We start from the raw sequence: 16,162 nt of genomic DNA on the forward strand, positions 1-16,162 counted from the left end.
CCTGAAGCTTGTCCCTAAAGCCAACTGGACTTTTTGACGGCAACCATTTCACCACCAAAAGATATTGCCACGACACTCCTTTATTTCTGCTTCTCGGCCTCGATCTTCATCTCTGCTCAACAAAGACTACGCTCGCTCGCTTTGCGCATCTTTGACAATGGTAAGCAGCATCATCTGTCCATGCCTGATTTACACGCTGTCCCCTTACGCGCTTCAGACCGGGGCATCGTGGCAGCCCCTCGTGGTGCTTCAACTTTACTAACATAATAATTCTTGTTACAGTTGGACAAAATCGTCGGTCTCGCCATGCTCGTGGCCGCTTCCGTCGTCTTCACCTACTACACCATCTGGACTCTGCTCATGGTAAGATGCCCCTCATTTCTCAGCTCGATGCGACTGTACACCCCTACCGATCCATAGACACCAGCTTAGGTATTGAACACATTGTCAACTAACAATTGGTTAGCCCTTTGTCGACGACGATCACCCTCTTCAGAACTTCTTCCCCCCTCGCGTTTGGGCCATTCGCATCCCCGTCATTATCATCCTCCTCGGTTCCGCTGTTGTTGGCTCATTCCTCGGCATGGTTATGATTCGGAGCAACCAGAAGAAGGCTGCAAAGGCAAAGGCTGCCGCGAAGAAGGCCAACTAGACGACGACATGTCGATTATATACTTGTAATCATCCAGTGTCTTTTAATGGCGTTGTTTCGCCCCAGACCTAATCACACTACGGGGCTTTGAAGCTTCAGGCCAGCAATGTCTTGATGCAGAAGAGATGAACACTACAGGGAATGGGTATCTAATCTTTTTCTATTTATAATAAGGCATTATGACCTGCTAAACGACCGTGCTAAAGAGTGTTTCTTCCGTACAAGCAAAATGCCCACATATCAGAATCAAACTCCAACAAACCGGACCAAGAGTTGGGTTGAGCGTAACTAATCATGCTTCACACGAAAAGATACAAACTTTGCTCCATACCGCCAAACAGCTTAAGCAATGAGTTGCCATTCCAGCTTCGTATGCATATAATCAAGCAAAGTCAAGGACCTAGACGCCAACCTCAAGCGCACGTTGTCTGTCTGAGAGTTCTTCTCACACTCTCTGATCTGCAAAGTCAAGGACTTCACAGTCATCCTCAAAAAAGCCATCCTCACCTTGACTTCCACCTTGCGCTCCACGTCGCCTTCTCGTAGTCACCACGATCTGTTCCTGGTCGCCATACTGCATCACGCGCTCCATGGCTGAAGGGGGCAATGCAATATGGTCTTCGGGACCGTCGTACTCCTCCTCAGCAACTGTTGCCAAGCCTAAATCCAGTCGAACCACTGGAATATCCTGACCAAAAGCCCAAGCCGTCGTGTTCGAGAATTCATTGGATGAATTTGGTTCCATGGGTTGCCCCTTCTTTTTCTTTTTCTTGGAAGTAGTGTTTTCATCTAGACTTGTCTCGGCTAGTATAGCTGAGACAACTTCGAGCTGGTCAGCTGTTCCTCTCCGGTACTCGCACAGAGTTACTCGTCGATCCGTGTGGAAAGGTTGGTAAGGCGCACTAGACTCTATCTCAGCTTGAGGGATTGACGATTCCATAGTCTGATCTGTTGCCGCAACTCGAGGTCGGGGGTTCAGTGTCAGCGTGTTTCCTGCGTCCATATCACGGTCCGAGAGATCGAGGATTTCATCCTGAGCTCCCAGGTCAACCATCTGCCGTACAGCTGGAGCAACCAAGTCGCTGGGTAAAATTGGCACATGGTAATCGTGATACTTGCTAGCCCGTGTGACTCGCCTGCCAGCCTGTACGCTAGATCGGCGACTTCGACAGGAGAAACCTCGGACTAGACCGTTGCCAACCACAAAGAGTCCTTGATGCTTTCTGCTTTTGACCCAGGTCACGCAGGATGCCGAAGGAAGGCCTGAGCTAAGCGGCAAGGACACTCGGTTTTCACCAGTATGCCGAAGCTGGTTGATGGCGGTTCCTGTCTTGCCAAGTGAACTGCTGATACTAGCAGCAATCACTCGCCCACCCATAGCCGCTGAGTCTTTTAGGCTATTGCCAGTCACGTTTTGCACGTTGCCACTGCTGCGACGAGGTCGGGAGACAAAGGGTTTTGCAGCTTGATAGGCTGCACCAAAAGCTCCAGTAGCTAAAGAAACAGCAGTGTTCGACTGCTCTGGTGTTGCAGTGCCACTTTCCTGGACAGCCTGGCGACGGCGAGGTGCAGGCCACATGAAGGCACTTGAGGGCATATCAAGTAGATGAACAGTGCCACGCTCAGTCACCATAGCTAATCGCTCCCCCTGCGATTGCGTCCAAGCGACATCGACAATGCGTGCGACAGTCATTCGTGAAAATTGTGCAATTTGGCGGACCTGAGGTCCTGTGCTTGCATTTGGCGTGACAGTGGTCTGGAGAGGGGATGATCGTGTATGTTGAATACGGAACAGATCCCAGACTGTTTGCACATCGCCTTTGCTGCTGGCAGTGAACAGGGATAAAGACGATGGCGAAAATGAAAGAAAACTACAGCCCAAAGGCGGCGAGAACGTAGTAATCGGATGAATGGTAGATGAATTAGTGAGCGACTCTGCATCAACAATCGACACAAGCCCTGGGTCTTTCGCTCCAACCGGGCCGGCAGGACCATGAGTTGGAGGAAAGTTGACAGGATCGCCACGAGGAGATCGAGTACCAGCCCAGTTTTGGGGAGGCGAGCGGGCTTGTTGAGTTTGCGTTTGGGGGGTTGACGACTTGTTCCAGTATGAATTCCAAGCTTGCAGGCCTTGCTGTCCAACCCACTTAGCGCCTTGAATGAGTTCCTGGGTCGTCTCTCGCATGATCTTATTAACGACACTATCGGAAATAGGAAGATCTACCGATGCAGAAGACGAAGGGAGCTGCGGCGGCGTCACAGTGGCGAGCCCAGGTGCTTTGCCAAGAATGGGAAGTGGTACGTGAGCTCTCAACGAGACTTGTGAAGAAGGCGTCGCAGGACAGTAAGCGATCCATCGTCCCCTAACTGCGAGAATCGGTATTTGCGGGTTTGAGCGCGGTGGTGCGGTCGAAGACTGTGTCTTATCAGCCTCCTCTGGCACCTCACCTCGGGGGCTTTGCTGGAGTCTGGTCCAGATCTTTCCGACACATGTAAATATATGGCCATTTTGATCTTCCAACAATTGCAAGTAGACCCAGCATTCGCCGGTAACGCCTGAGCAAACTGCAAGTGTACCCGAGTCCGCTCGAATCGTGAAGGAGCCACTAGGTGAAGGAGGTCTGAAGATTGGGTTCGTGACGGATATTTCAGGGTTGATCGGGATCTTTGGAGCTTGAAGTAAACCATCAACGAGTTGGTTGGTCCTGAGTGAGTACACCTCTACAGACGTTTGATATGAGTCGATGGTCTGTCGCCCTTGGAAGCCATCGTGGTGTGTGAAGACGGATCGAGGGCTTGCTGCCCCATCAAGCCTGGGGCTTGGTCCCTCGTCCTGTACAGAGCCAGGTACAGCTGAGGGTAGAACTGGTCCATGCAATACCACCGCCACAAGAGGGAACAGAGCTTTGTTACTGTTGCCAAGCGTCCAAGGGAGGATCTTGGCATGGTGAACGCCTCCTCGTAGTCCCTTTAGACTGGCAACAGGCTCGAGACCTCTCTTGCCCACAGCGTATACATCCAAACCGCCTTCATACCCCGCGATGACGACGTTGCTTGGACCAAATGGGAAATCGGGGCACTCGGGTAACTTGTCGAAGCCAAAGAAATAGCCTCGTTCGCCGGCTTTCATGCCCGAGTTGTTAGTCATGTTGAGGTCGATATCTGGTACACCATAGAAGTGTGGCTGGGGCTGATGAGGCAGAGGCGGATGGTTTCCCATCCTCGAGCCTGGGAACGGGGAGTTGACCGAACTGCGTCGGTAGGGGACACTCGGAGGTGGTGTTTCTGGCGATTGATATTGGGCGTCCATCTGGAAGCTCAAAGGACGTCGGCTGTGGTTTGGTGGGGATAGAGATGAAGGCGAGGGACTCATGAAATGACGCTGTACGGGCCATCCTTGTTGCAGTCGACCTGAGTCCTCATAAGAAGACGGTTGAGTGGGAGGTGAATCGCCCATGATACTGATCAAGTTTCCTGGAGAGCCGGCCATGCCGTTCCTCATCCATTCATTGTTCATACTCGGTGCTGTGCTCACGGAAGCTGGAGTTGTGGACAAAGCAGCCAGCATAGGGGAGACAGCAGGGTTGACATTGTCAGGGCCAGAAGAAGGCTTAATCTCGGGCGTGTCGACGGGGGGCGTGGAAGCGACCGAAGTAGACGAGCTCTTATTATCTCCGCTGCTGCTAATATTTGTATTCACGTTATCCTTGTTGGTGTTGGTGTTGGCGTTACCGTTATTGACAGTGACAGTGCTGTGTGACTGCGGTCAGCTAGGTACTTAAAGTGGTCCATGATAGCCCAGAGGAGTCATGCGGACAGGGAGGCTCACGCGAATTTACCAGCTGTTTGCTTTGTCACGGCCGCGGCGATGCCGCCACTTTCTCTGGCATGTTTCCTCTCCTTCTTAGAAGCTGTCGAGAGGGTCATGGTCAGCTCTCCTGTTTGTTAAAGAGGAGCGCGGTTGCGCAAGCGGTTCGGGATTGGGGATCCCAGTGAGTGCCAGCGGCTGATAGGTCATACACAGATGGAGGGGTATTAAGGTGGGAATAGAGTTCCCAGTAGAGAGGCACTTACAAGGCATATGCAGATTTGGACAAGTGTCGGAGCAGTTTCCTACCCCTAAAACTAGAACGCTGCGCCCGCGTTTCTGCAGAGCGCGTTTGTTATAAATGAGGCGTCAAGTCGATTCTCTTGCAGTCGAGGTGACGCCGGCACTTGTCTAGGCTCGAAGTCTGTGTTGCTATGTATTTCGCTTCGCTCGCACAGATCGGGGGTCGATTCGCAGTAGCTACTATCGGATATGGGAGGCGAAGGAAAGGAAATGCAGATCAATATCGGCCAGAGCGAGTTGAGCTGAGTTGAGTTATTATCGTGAAAGAACGGCGAAGTGCTCGGGATCGTTGGGTTAGCGGCGTAGACCAGCTCGTCGCGTCTATCAAGTTGACTTGAGTTGAGTCGATGCAATATAGAACAGATGCAGATGCAGGTACAGATGAGAAAGGGAAAGATCGTTATAGAGTTGGAAACCAAGGAAATATTCAGACGCTTTGTTGAAGTTTGTATCGTATAGTCATTCACAGTTGTAAGTGAAGGAAGAGAGCTCAAAGGACTGATGGGAGCTGGCCGAAGAGTCACTCTCTGATAGATCCCATCCCATCCAACCCATCCATGTGTGGGGCCTAGATTCACACCTCTGTTCCAATGTGACGTGGGGTGTAATAGAGGGGTCGGGTGGCCTAGGGAGGGCAGTACATAGGCAGTATGGCAGTGGAGGCTGGTAGTGGGCATCATCACCACATGCACTGTAAGCGATAAGGAAGTGGTTCTTGTACTGAAGAGTTGATAAGACGCCCCCTTCGACCCTCCACCTCCACCTCCACTTTCACCCGAACATCATCTTGACGGGCACATCCATGGCATTGGCGGATCTGCCACTACCCACGCCCACGCCTCGGCCTGTCAGGAACCAAACCAAACAGCCCGCATTTCTAGCTCAACCGGAAGATCAAAGGTTTCTTTTTCGTACCGGGCAACTGGATAGGGAGGCATGATTGACACATTCAGTACACGCGGTTATAGCGCGCAAGCGCATATGCACATACTGTAGTTCGCGATTCTGTTGACCTCGACAGTTTCTGGATAAATGACGAGAACAAGCCTTTAATGGAACAAGGTCCATCCGGCCTGCGCGGGGTTGAGTTCATGCGCTGGCCAGAGAGTGAATGGGAGGGTACAAATCCGGAGGTTACAGCGCCTCAGTTACACCTTGAATCGGTTTTCGATTCGATACCTTGCCTTGTCATCCACCATCATAACAGGTTTGACAGGCTTCCATGATACTGGGCAGTATACTCGGCTATCTTGAGAAGGTCACAACGATGACGACTGAATCTTCGATCTTATGCAGTCTTTATTGTCTCGATACCTGTCATCGTTCATCCATTCCTCTCAAGGCTCAATAGATCAGCTAAGCCACATGATTCTACGCCGTGATCATGGGTCAGGTGAGCTATGCCATTTACGCCATCAGCATGGCCGTGCCTCTCTAATCACCAGGGGGGCGACACGCTGATATCCCAGATTTAGCACTCAAAGCAAGGGACGGTGAACCTTGGCTTAGCTCAGGAAACGCTGCGCTGCTACAGTGAGGATTAGATTGGCACCTGAATGGCCTCTTGGGTGTGTCGTTAGTATTTCTATCCTTGGGCTCTCCCTGCCAGAGCTCCCGTCAATCGGCGTGTGTTGATCCCGGCTTTGCCATTCGACAACGGTATTCTTCGGCATTTGTCGATTCTACTCCGCAAAAGTCAACATCTGCCACGAGCCTATGATGACGTATCCGGTTGGGTGAAGCTGTTTTACAGTTGCTCTCTGAGCGAGCTGCTTGACATTGAATAACTAAAGGGCTATGCACAAATTTATTTTTGCTTTTTTTTTTTTTTTTTTTTTTTTTCGGCTGGTTCCATCATCTTTGTAGAACCTGACTTTCACAGCAGATGTCCATCAGTCTGCAGCCAGACGCGGTATTGGCTAAACTTCCACTGTCCATCAACCTTCCTGACGACTGCATGTGCCGACCAAGCAGCCTCTTTGAGCCGTCCATCTGTCGTGGTAACGCTGACGTCTCCCAGGATCATGCACTCATTTGAGTCTGAGAAACGCCCAGGAAAGACTTTGTGAACCGTGTGTTTGCGCTCTTTGATGTGCTTCCACATCCGACTTCGGAATTCGACCAGATCTATGGCCCTTATCAGCTTATTGTCCCCAACAGAATGAAGGTGGTGATGAAAGCATCGAAATACCTTTTGAGCCGCGCGCCTTGTCAGCGCCAATCTGCACGCTTGCGTCTTCCGTGAAAGAGTCTACCCAACGCTGATTCTCTTCAGGGTTGTCCGAGATGCGGTAGAAGTCAATCGCAAATTGTTGAAGCTCTTTGTCCTGCCATTCGTCCTGGGTAGCATAGAGTGGCACGTAGTTCTCTGGGGCGTTCTGAGCCATGGTGAGTATGTGTTATGATTTCTGTCTCTGAAAATTTGAAGGAACAATTTTGAAGAAATTTCTTTGAGCGATGATCAAGGACGGGAAATCAGTTCTTTCATGATTTCTTAACTTGGGGACATATATGGAGAGCATGATGCAATTGTTCTCCATCCGAGTGGATCGTCATGACTTATTAGTAGCAAACTTTGTTTCGGAAAGTTGCCGTTCAAGCTCCTCTCCAATTCTTTCTGGAAGGAAATGAAGTTGTTCTTTCTATCCTTCTTCGGAGATTTTTCGACCAACCCAAGCCCTCAAGGAGCAAGATAATACCGAACCTTGAAATGGGGTCAAAGTAAACTCAGTAAAAGATATCCTAAACTTAGTAAGGATACCCTAAATTTATGGAAGTTTACCTAAGTCTTTTTGTCATTTAGGATCAAGGTCCTAAGTTTTCTTTCCTCCCCTAGCCAAGGTATATACATCATTGTGAGAAGAATGAGGTTGAGATATCATGTGTGCTACGCCAGCAAATGTGGATATATGATTGTCATGACAGTACCAACGACGATCAAAAACAACCGCTTACACGTTGTTTTCAATACAAAGATGTATCTCAATGGTGGATTCAGTTGAAGTCACAGTGTAATGATCCAAAATCGGGTGGTTATGGTATATAATGTTTATCTCCAACGTATTCTTTATATTACTAGCTAGCATTCTCATCACCACTGATGGATATATATGTCACTGTCCATCCCAAGTTATATTCATAACTACCCTATAAGGGTCTGAGAAAGAGATCAGATCAGTCAACTAATTGCTTGTCGTAACACCAGATGAATTGTCCATGCACTATAATCGTCACTGTTAGGTCTTGAGCGGAATCGACTTAGTTGGTGGTCCTTTGGCATGACTGATATGCATACAAACCACGCGTAGTTGCAACCCCAATAGAGAATGGAGCAGTTTGTGTGAACATACCATTGAGTTCCTTCTTCCTTTCTTTAAACCCTCCCAACCAGGGAACACTGCGCAGACTGGTAGTCTGTAGATTCAGGAAAGAGCTGCTTCCCGTCAAGTAAAATAGGTTTCAACTTAAAGACATCGTTTCCAAGCAGGCACTCCCTAAACTCAAAACTGCCATCTTTACCTTAGTGCGACAACCACCAGCCAAAACACCAAGATCCAAAATCGCGATATCGACCAAAAGAGAATTAAGAGCTCATTAGAGCAAAAGGAGATGTTTCAATGCGTAATCAGGGAATCGAACCCTGGGCTCCCCGACGCTGCTCGAATGGCAACGGAGAATTTTACCACTAAACCAATTACGCTTTGTTGAAGGAATGAGTTGATATTGAGTCCTATGGAGCCTTCTTGGACAGCATTGATGAGAAAACCATCCCTTGCGCATGTCTGTTGTCGATGGCTACATTCAAGCATGATTCTATATAAACAGAAGGGTATTATCTCCGTGAGCTCAAAAGGAGCTTAAAAACATTGAAATCCGTCCTCCATCGTACGCAAATCCCCACTGGTTCTTATGGGCCCCAGGACACCCGTTACCGTCACGACTGCCTACTTCTTGACACCACGGGCGCTGACCTCGCCCTTCTCGCCGATGTTGAGCTTAATTCGGCACTCAGGACAGTACCACTTAGTCGTTCGGGCAGGTACCTCTTCGAGGCCGACGCATTCGAGGTGAAACCATTCCTGCTTACACTGTTGGTTTGTCAGTTTCATGTCTTTTTGCTTCATGCGTGCCGTTGAGGAGGAAAGGTAGGTTTTTGAGGCGGTAGAGTCGCTTACGTAGTCGGCATTTTCGCAAGCAATCATTGTGCCAAAGCTGACTCTGTTACAGAGACAATACCTCGGCTCGTCTGGGTCAATCGGGTTTCCATCATCGTCAACATCCTCCAGCTCGACCTCGACAGACCCCTTATCCTTCTTCGCGCGAGCCTTCTTCTTCGGTGGCGCCTTTCGTTTACCCACAGCGCTGTTACCGCCGCTTTTGGTGGTACTAACAATTCCAGGAGCAGGCCGTTTGGTTCGCTTCAGTGGTCGAGGCTCAGGAGCCGGTGTGTTGCGAGCGGTGCTCGCTCGTCGTGGTCGATCCGCAGCTAACGAAGGCTGCGGTTCTTGACTCGCAGCTTTACCTCGAGAGCTGGGCCGGCGTATGGCAAGACCTTCGGGGCCAGTAGTCAATCCAGGAGTAGGCGCTCGAGAAGCAACTTGCTTGTTTGCTGTCTTACTTGCTGCTTCGTGAGCAAGTTGAGAGAGTGAGGGTGGAGGAGGGGGAGGGGGAGATGTTGGGGGAGCAAGGGCAATCTGTACATGTTGGAGCTGAGGGACGGGGGATGAGTTCTGCTCAGTTTTGAGAGGCTCCTCTTCAGATATCTCCGGAATTGGCGGGATCACTTGAGGCGGCGGTAATTCTGCTTGCTGTTGTGCCTGCTGTGTTCGCTTTGCTGCTTCACCTCGGGTCTCTCTTTTACTATTCTCTCTCACTGGAGGTAGCACAGGAGTCACAGACTTTCTAGTTTCTGTCAACGGTAGAGGAACTGGAGTCTGTTGAGGGGGTTTTGAAGGTCCTGTAGCCGACGCGGTAGCGGGTGTTGGTGTTGGAGATTTTACCGACCCTCTTGTGGTCCTGCCAGGGATAGGTATGGGAACAGGGGTTTGTGTATGTTGCACCGCAGCCGGGCCGCCGGGCGCTGTAGGCGCGGACGATGCCTGCTCAGGACTTGGGCCCTTATTCAAAGTAAGCTGGGGAGGCGGCGGGACTGGCGTCTCGGTTTTGGCTCGCTTGGCCTGAGGCCGTAGGGACTGGCTTTCCGTCTTTTCAGCACTCTCGTTGCTGTTGTTGGGTTCCTCTGGCTCTGGCTCCCTTTTTCGCTTGGTCGACCGCGATGCAGCCCGGGTTTTTGCAGGCTTTGGAGTCTCTTTGGGGGTCTCAGATGTTGGCGTTTTTGGAGTTGCTTGGTTTCCATTGTTGTTACTGTTGTTATTGTTTCCGTCCCTGAGAAGCGCCTTTGCAGCCTCGTTCATCTTCCTCGCAGATTCCTCTGCTTCCTCTACTGCCATCTTTGCGAGATTATCCCTCTTTAATTTCTTGGCCTCGTTTAGTTTCATGCCCCTGTTGATGGTCGGGACCTCTTCAGCCTCGAGTACCTCGACACTCATAGCGCCGGCCGGAAGTTGTTTCTCCCCAGATTCGGAATCTATAACCGGCTTGGGGACTGGGGGTTCGAAGGACTCTCCTTCATCTTCGGCCTTTTTTTTGGCCTCATGATATGCATCAGGACCACGTCCTAGAGCTTTGAGCTCGCGAGCGATCATGGTCTCGCTGGGAGTCCATGTTGCATTCTTCTTCATACGTTTCCGCAACTTGGCCAATTCATATTGGGTGAGCTGTAGCCATGGGGCATCAGGACTGCCCACAACGGCATCTTCAGGCGGAGGCTGAAGGAGAGCGGCGTTATTAGCAGCAGCCGCTTGGCTCAGAGCTGGCGTAGCATATGTGACTGGACGAGCAAGCCGGTTTGGCGTCTTGGGTGGTTTAGTAGTAACGACCTTGATTCGCGCCCCAGGAGCAGGCGTTCTTCGATTTGGCGCTGGCGTATCAGAGTCTTCGTCTGAGCTTACTTCGCTTTCATCGGTGTAAGAGTCATAGTCAAGATCGTACGGCGCCTGTATCTCGCCGGGTACAATAATCCTAGGAACTTGTGGACGCCGAGGCTTCTGGCCATCACCAGCAGCTTTATTCGGGGCCTTGCTCCTTGATAATTGTGGCGATTTCGACTGAACAGGGCTCTTGGGCTCTTCTGTTGGATAGTTGTCTCTCATCTTGCGTAGTTTGGAGAGTAAAATTTTGGCCTTGGCGTAGTGCCGATTTATGTTCTCAGACATTCGGATAGCTTCAGCATGGGCGAAAGTGCGAGAATTGATGGCTTGCTCCAGCTGTTCAGAAATATCTGCCCTCAGTTGAACCGGCGCCGGGCGCTCCTCTTGGGGAAGTGTTGGTAATCGACCCCATATTGCTGTCAAATCGTGAATCTTGTGGGAAGCATTCGCATAGGTTTGGTCGAGTTGGCCGATAAGGGTAAGGGATCGCACGATGTCGGAAGGTAGATAATCGGTGAAATCGAGGAAGTCTGTCACAGTGGTCTGGGCATCAGGATCCACGCGCGATTCCATAGATGCGAGACTGTTGATGCGCTCAAGCGAAGGCGCTTTCAGAGGTAAAGTCCGGGTCGTTGGAGAGATGGCCTCCATGTTTGTGTCGCCATCAAGATCTGTTGCTTCACCCATCATCGCAGTCTAGGTTTGACGCGCCCGAAAGGAGAAAAAGACAAAAGCGATCGTGTGTGAAGCGCAAATCAGGACGTTATAACGATGGATAAACGGATGAAGCCATTTGTCGATGTGGGTTATTGCGCGTCTAGAGCTAACGTGACGGGAGTTCGTTGGCGACGTCAATAGTGGCCTTGGTGCGCTTGCCCCGAAAAGACTTAGCCCCAAATGAGCACCCCGCGAAGCTGACTCATCGATTTTAGGTACAGTGCTGTAAGTCCGAGTTCCAGAACCAACCTGGAAGCTGCCTACCTACTAACCTAAGGTAGGTACGCCAGGCTGCACTGCAACTTGGAACTTCCAGCCGTGGAAATGATTTTGCGCCTTTGCGTTCTAGAATCTGCGCATATGCGAACAGAAAATATCTTGTGTGCTTCCGGTGTCTAGTCGGAGCCCAAGGCGTCCCCGTGATCTAGCGGAACGCCTTGCCTAAGGAGTCATGATAGGTCATGGAACCTCTCGCGCAGTATGCCTCGGCCGTGGAAACTTGGAGTCACCTTGAAACTCGGCAACACTTGTACCGATTACCGAGAATGATTTTCAAGAATGCATTGTTTTCATGGGAGATTATGACTTGGATATTGGCGATTTTCAAGCTGAGTGTGCTTCAACACCGGAATTACAAAACTCAGAGGTGACTGAAAGGCTTCGAGGTCATTGAGCAGGGGGTTACTGGACATGTCCATGAGAAATCCAAGGGCATTTCTTTGGCTGTCTTAGTCGTGATGGCACTTTATGTTCCCTTGTAACTGTGTATTCCAATCTAAATATCTCCTGTTACAGTCTTGTTCTTGTGAAAGACTTCCTCCTCTAAGATAGAACTGAATCCATGATGAATCTAAGTATCCAACGCCAAGCAAAACGACCGAAATACATTCCCAAAAGTAAACCCAAGACACAATTTCCAATCTAGTAATACAACAAGCCCCAACCATAGCCACCTGACCATACAAGTGACTCCTCATTCACAATTCCGTCACATCATAACATCCAGTTACCAGTCCCAGTCGGGCTCAGTCTCCCTCATCATTACAGCTCCGGCCACTTGCTCAGACTCTGTGACATAGTAGCTTGAGTCGCTTCCGATCAATGTCAGAGTTCCGTAGACAACAAGACGTCGGCATTTCCTTTATCTTGTTAGTTGAGTCATGGTCATAGCTACGAGTATACTTACAATAGTCCTGTAATGCTCACGTTTCCATAAATCTCCAATTCTGTGGCCTCGAGTGTTCCCACGACTCGGAGTTTTCCACAACCCTTGATCTTGTCGTTGGCAACGGTGTATCCGTTCACCAAGATGTTTCCATAGGCCTTGACCTTGCCGCTGTTTCTTTGTCAGTCTCGGGTACCACTCAGGAGAAGGGTCATACTCACTCGCATCTGATGCTTCCGTTCAGACCAAGGCTTCCATAGGCGTCAACCTTCTCTCGAACAATCACATCGCCGTTCAGACTGATGCTGCTTCCAGACTTGACGGATCCAACAACCTCAATGGGTCCATTGAGATCGATCTCATGGTCACTCTTGATGCTTCGAGATCTCTTGAAAGCCGGGGGGCTAGCGTAAGAGGCGGTAGTGTTGTAGTAGCTAGCCATGTTAAAGGCTTTTGGATGTGTTTCTTTGCTTTAGGTGTTCTCTCAGAAGATTGCAATTGTTGTTATAGCGGTAGTGATTGTAAGATGTTGTGCAAAGATGTGAGTGAAGATGGAATTGTGAAATACTGTCCTTAGGAACCAGGCCGTTCTTCTTATACTTCATGTTTTCAACCCGTTTGCGCAAAGAGGTTGAAACTATACATAGGCACACTGGAGCCTCAAGAGACTCACGTCCATACAAACAACCCCTTGCTCTGTTAGCCCCAGCCATAAGGCATATCTTGCAGGACGATATGGGGACCCTTATTACTCAAGCCAGGCACGGGACCCGTAGATGGATACCGAGATGCCGGGCACTGCAGCAAAAAGGCGTGACGCCTTATGCAGGTTGGAGCAATAGAGTAGAGGCTTATCGGGCTAGCCAATGGAGATATGCAGGTCTAGAAAGGGATGGGAGGACTAGCAGTAGTTTGTGATTCATCTTGAACCTACCTACATACACCGGGTGACCAGGCATCAGACTCTTGATAGGCATTTCAACTTTACCGTGACTGATTCATTCATTCCAAGATAACACTACTCTTATGTTATCTCTCTTCTAAATTGACATAATTACCATATTGTTCAGGCTCATGAGTCTGGAAGAGACACTCAAGGCACTCTTTGTGGAGTCCCCCCAGCCTAGAAATGTCTAACAGGGGTGTATCAAATCGTCCTATATCCAGGACCGAGACCAGGGCCAACGCCTCATTCTTTCCCACGAACACCACCATTTCACAATCTCGACAGTGAACCATGACTGACAAACTCCATTTCTTGCATTCACATGCCCAATGCGTCATAAAAGACCCAGAAATGGGGGAGCCAGCTCAGCAGGGCCTGTAAGCTTAGGACTCGTTTTACTGGTGTTTGCCTGGGGAGACATCCCCTTGAGTATACCGAATTGTCGATCAGTCTGCACCCAATTCTGCTGCCTTGATTCTCGGGCGTAGTCTAGTGTCTGTACTGTATCGTATCGCGCTGCAGGCAATTTTAACGTTGAAACCCTTGTTCTCGTTAAGAATCGCCCGAGGCTGTACAGTCTCTTAGTTCCGCTAGTTTACATCGACTTGTCCCCAGTTGGATCTGCGCCTCAGCCCTATGACTGACCTCTCCTTGTTGTTAATTCGCTGATGCTGGAGTATCCCCGTTTAGAGGCGCACACCACCCTGTTTCCTTCTAGAAGACGCCAAGCCGTTGCCCAGGATGCCCGATCGTTGCCTAACAAGCAGTCAAGGCACCTGTGCGATATCTCGACAGTCTCAGCTGCGATGAATGCAGTGTTTCATATCTGCCTAAATATCACTTCGTAAGAAATGAATCGACGACTTTAGAGAAGAACTCCTAAAAATGGTATTCATACGATAGCATAGTAACAGAAAAAGAAAAGACCTGGTAAAATTACATAGAAAAGGCAATAAATATCAAAACTCAGGGTCTTGACAATGACAACATCGTCAAGTAACCACGCCTTGAATCCTTCTGACTCCGATCGATAAATGAAACCAGGGTATTGATCCCTCCATCTCAAATCAAGGATATTCTCGACACCCTTTCCTTGCTCCCCACCAAGTTCGTCTTTGTAAGGCTGATATAGCCTTCTAGAATATAATATCTCGGCCATTTAATCTCCGCCCACGAAACCCAGACCAATACCGCTGCAGATGGCAGCAAATGCCCAGACGCCCGCATACACGGCAGCTCCAGAGGCATCGACACGATACAGGGTCTTGGACGAGGTGAGGAACGTGTTTACCGCGGTGACAAGGGCAACGACGATTGTTCGACGGATAACAACCTTGGTCTTGACAGTGTAACCCCACACATTCCACCAGACGGTCTCCCGGAGAGATGCAGCCACGGGATCAAACTCGTTAAGCTTGTCGTCCTCTTGGGCACGTGCGGTCGTGGCGAAAGGCGCAAAGATGAAAGTGCTGGCGGCGATGCCGAAAAGAGTCGTCACGGGGAGAATGGCAGCATATGAAGCATTGTAGGCGGGCTCCAATGTTGGCACTCCTGAGTAGTTGACAACCAGAATACGAGGCAGAATGAATCGAAGCGACAGGACGAGGACAACGGTGTAGATGCCCGTTGATAGAGCGGCCGTGTACGTCTGGAGAGGAAGATCGAGAAGCTCGCGGTTGGGCAGACCTGCAGCAGCGGCAGCCGAAGGTGTATGGATAGTAGAGAGCGGGCGAAGCAGGAAGAAAGGCACAGCGATTGAGAGAATATCAATAGCAAGAGCCGAAGCCGAAATAGTCCAGTTGAGTTCATAAAAGGTTGAGAGGAGGTAGTACTGTTTATCAGTCAGTTTTTTGCTGGTCCATATTTTGCGACGGGTGGAGTCAACTGACGTGAGGGCCATGGGCGAGAAGATTCAGCATCGCAGCATCCAGGCTGTCAAGCTTGCCATACCATCCCAATGTCAATTCAATCCTAGCATCACCGTTAGTATTTCTTCCAAGTCCCAAGCGCATCCGACTCACACTCTCCATCCGGCAAGAAGCGAAACCTCTGCCCAAGTATCCTGGCTTCGGCTCAGAGCAGCAAGCTCGCCATTGGTAAGCTCGCCCAGCAAGCTGTATCCAAGCGAAGCCATCGCGAAGCTTGTCGCAACAGCGATAGGGAACTGCGCCTGGCGGGGGACCACGTCGCGAAAGGTGCGCGGAGGTTGTTGGACCTCCTTTGGCGAGGATGGAATTGTCGTCAGGGCTGTGTCATCATCGCCAGCCGCGGCGATTCGTCGCGAAGTCATCGTCTCCGAGTTGAGACACGCCACTTGTCTAGGACAAATATATACTAGGTATGAGAGCGTCGCGATGGAGAGACAGCAGGGCGCTGATAGTTGGTGATGTTTATGTATCCGAAGTAGGTAAAGTAGCAGTGTAGGTCGGTATTTCTTGTGCGTCAGGGAATATAGCGACAGCTGGAGCGACAGAGTGGGGGTGATCCAATAGATGTGACGTTGACGTCGTTCCCGTCGTCGTCAAGGGTAACTGACTTCATTTTCTCCACACTCAAAACTAAGATGACAATGGGTTAGTCG

The 16,162-nt window shown here is 50.1% G+C and overlaps 6 protein-coding genes and 1 non-coding gene across 10 annotated transcripts; 1 reads left to right on the top strand and 6 right to left on the bottom strand.

Moving 5' to 3' along the window:
* Positions 1-18: 18 nt before the first annotated feature.
* On the top strand, positions 19-4,376 carry FVEG_05374 (dolichyl-phosphate mannosyltransferase polypeptide 2, regulatory subunit). Its single transcript, XM_018893571.1, has 3 exons — positions 19-160; positions 283-363; positions 467-4,376. Exons 1-3 carry the CDS (start codon positions 158-160, stop codon positions 650-652), a joined length of 270 nt encoding a protein of 89 aa, XP_018750439.1. The 5' UTR covers positions 19-157; the 3' UTR covers positions 653-4,376.
* On the bottom strand, positions 751-5,315 carry FVEG_05375 (hypothetical protein). Of its 3 annotated transcripts, none has more exons than XM_018893573.1 (3): positions 4,727-5,315; positions 4,482-4,563; positions 751-4,404 (listed from the first exon to the last, which is right to left on the bottom strand). In XM_018893573.1, exons 1-3 carry the CDS (start codon positions 4,731-4,733, stop codon positions 1,098-1,100), a joined length of 3,396 nt encoding a protein of 1,131 aa, XP_018750441.1. In that variant the 5' UTR covers positions 4,734-5,315; the 3' UTR covers positions 751-1,097. The 3 variants fall into 3 exon arrangements, with proteins under 3 accessions (XP_018750441.1, XP_018750442.1, XP_018750440.1); XM_018893574.1 differs by having other exon boundaries at positions 751-4,332; positions 4,385-4,404; positions 4,482-5,315; XM_018893572.1 differs by having other exon boundaries at positions 4,482-5,315.
* Positions 5,316-6,573: 1,258 nt separating this feature from the next.
* On the bottom strand, positions 6,574-7,277 carry FVEG_05376 (hypothetical protein). The gene is made up of 2 exons (XM_018893575.1): positions 6,955-7,277; positions 6,574-6,890 (listed from the first exon to the last, which is right to left on the bottom strand). Exons 1-2 carry the CDS (start codon positions 7,148-7,150, stop codon positions 6,640-6,642), a joined length of 447 nt encoding a protein of 148 aa, XP_018750443.1. The 5' UTR covers positions 7,151-7,277; the 3' UTR covers positions 6,574-6,639.
* An 842-nt stretch (positions 7,278-8,119) lies between these two features.
* FVEG_05377 (hypothetical protein) lies at positions 8,120-11,593 on the bottom strand. 2 transcript variants are annotated; one of them, XM_018893577.1, is made up of 2 exons: positions 8,939-11,593; positions 8,120-8,851 (listed from the first exon to the last, which is right to left on the bottom strand). In XM_018893577.1, exons 1-2 carry the CDS (start codon positions 11,441-11,443, stop codon positions 8,708-8,710), a joined length of 2,649 nt encoding a protein of 882 aa, XP_018750445.1. In that variant the 5' UTR covers positions 11,444-11,593; the 3' UTR covers positions 8,120-8,707. The 2 variants fall into 2 exon arrangements, with proteins under 2 accessions (XP_018750445.1, XP_018750444.1); XM_018893576.1 differs by having other exon boundaries at positions 8,463-11,559.
* On the bottom strand, positions 8,382-8,463 carry FVEG_15627. The gene has a single exon. It is a non-coding gene; the product is annotated as a tRNA-Gly (tRNA).
* A 660-nt stretch (positions 11,594-12,253) lies between the features above and the next one.
* FVEG_05378 (hypothetical protein) lies at positions 12,254-13,077 on the bottom strand (the record flags this gene model as incomplete). Its single annotated transcript, XM_018893578.1, has 3 exons — positions 12,254-12,609; positions 12,657-12,806; positions 12,857-13,077. 3 exons carry the CDS (start codon positions 13,075-13,077, stop codon positions 12,477-12,479), a joined length of 504 nt encoding a protein of 167 aa, XP_018750446.1. The 3' UTR covers positions 12,254-12,476.
* A 1,291-nt stretch (positions 13,078-14,368) lies between these two features.
* On the bottom strand, positions 14,369-16,087 carry FVEG_05379 (hypothetical protein). The gene is made up of 3 exons (XM_018893579.1): positions 15,603-16,087; positions 15,471-15,552; positions 14,369-15,412 (listed from the first exon to the last, which is right to left on the bottom strand). Exons 1-3 carry the CDS (start codon positions 15,869-15,871, stop codon positions 14,741-14,743), a joined length of 1,023 nt encoding a protein of 340 aa, XP_018750447.1. The 5' UTR covers positions 15,872-16,087; the 3' UTR covers positions 14,369-14,740.
* Between the last annotated feature and the right edge of the window lie 75 nt (positions 16,088-16,162).

This window comes from Fusarium verticillioides, chromosome 3 (assembly GCF_000149555.1).
Source record: "Fusarium verticillioides 7600 chromosome 3, whole genome shotgun sequence".
Classification (NCBI taxonomy): Eukaryota; Fungi; Ascomycota; class Sordariomycetes; order Hypocreales; family Nectriaceae; genus Fusarium; species Fusarium verticillioides.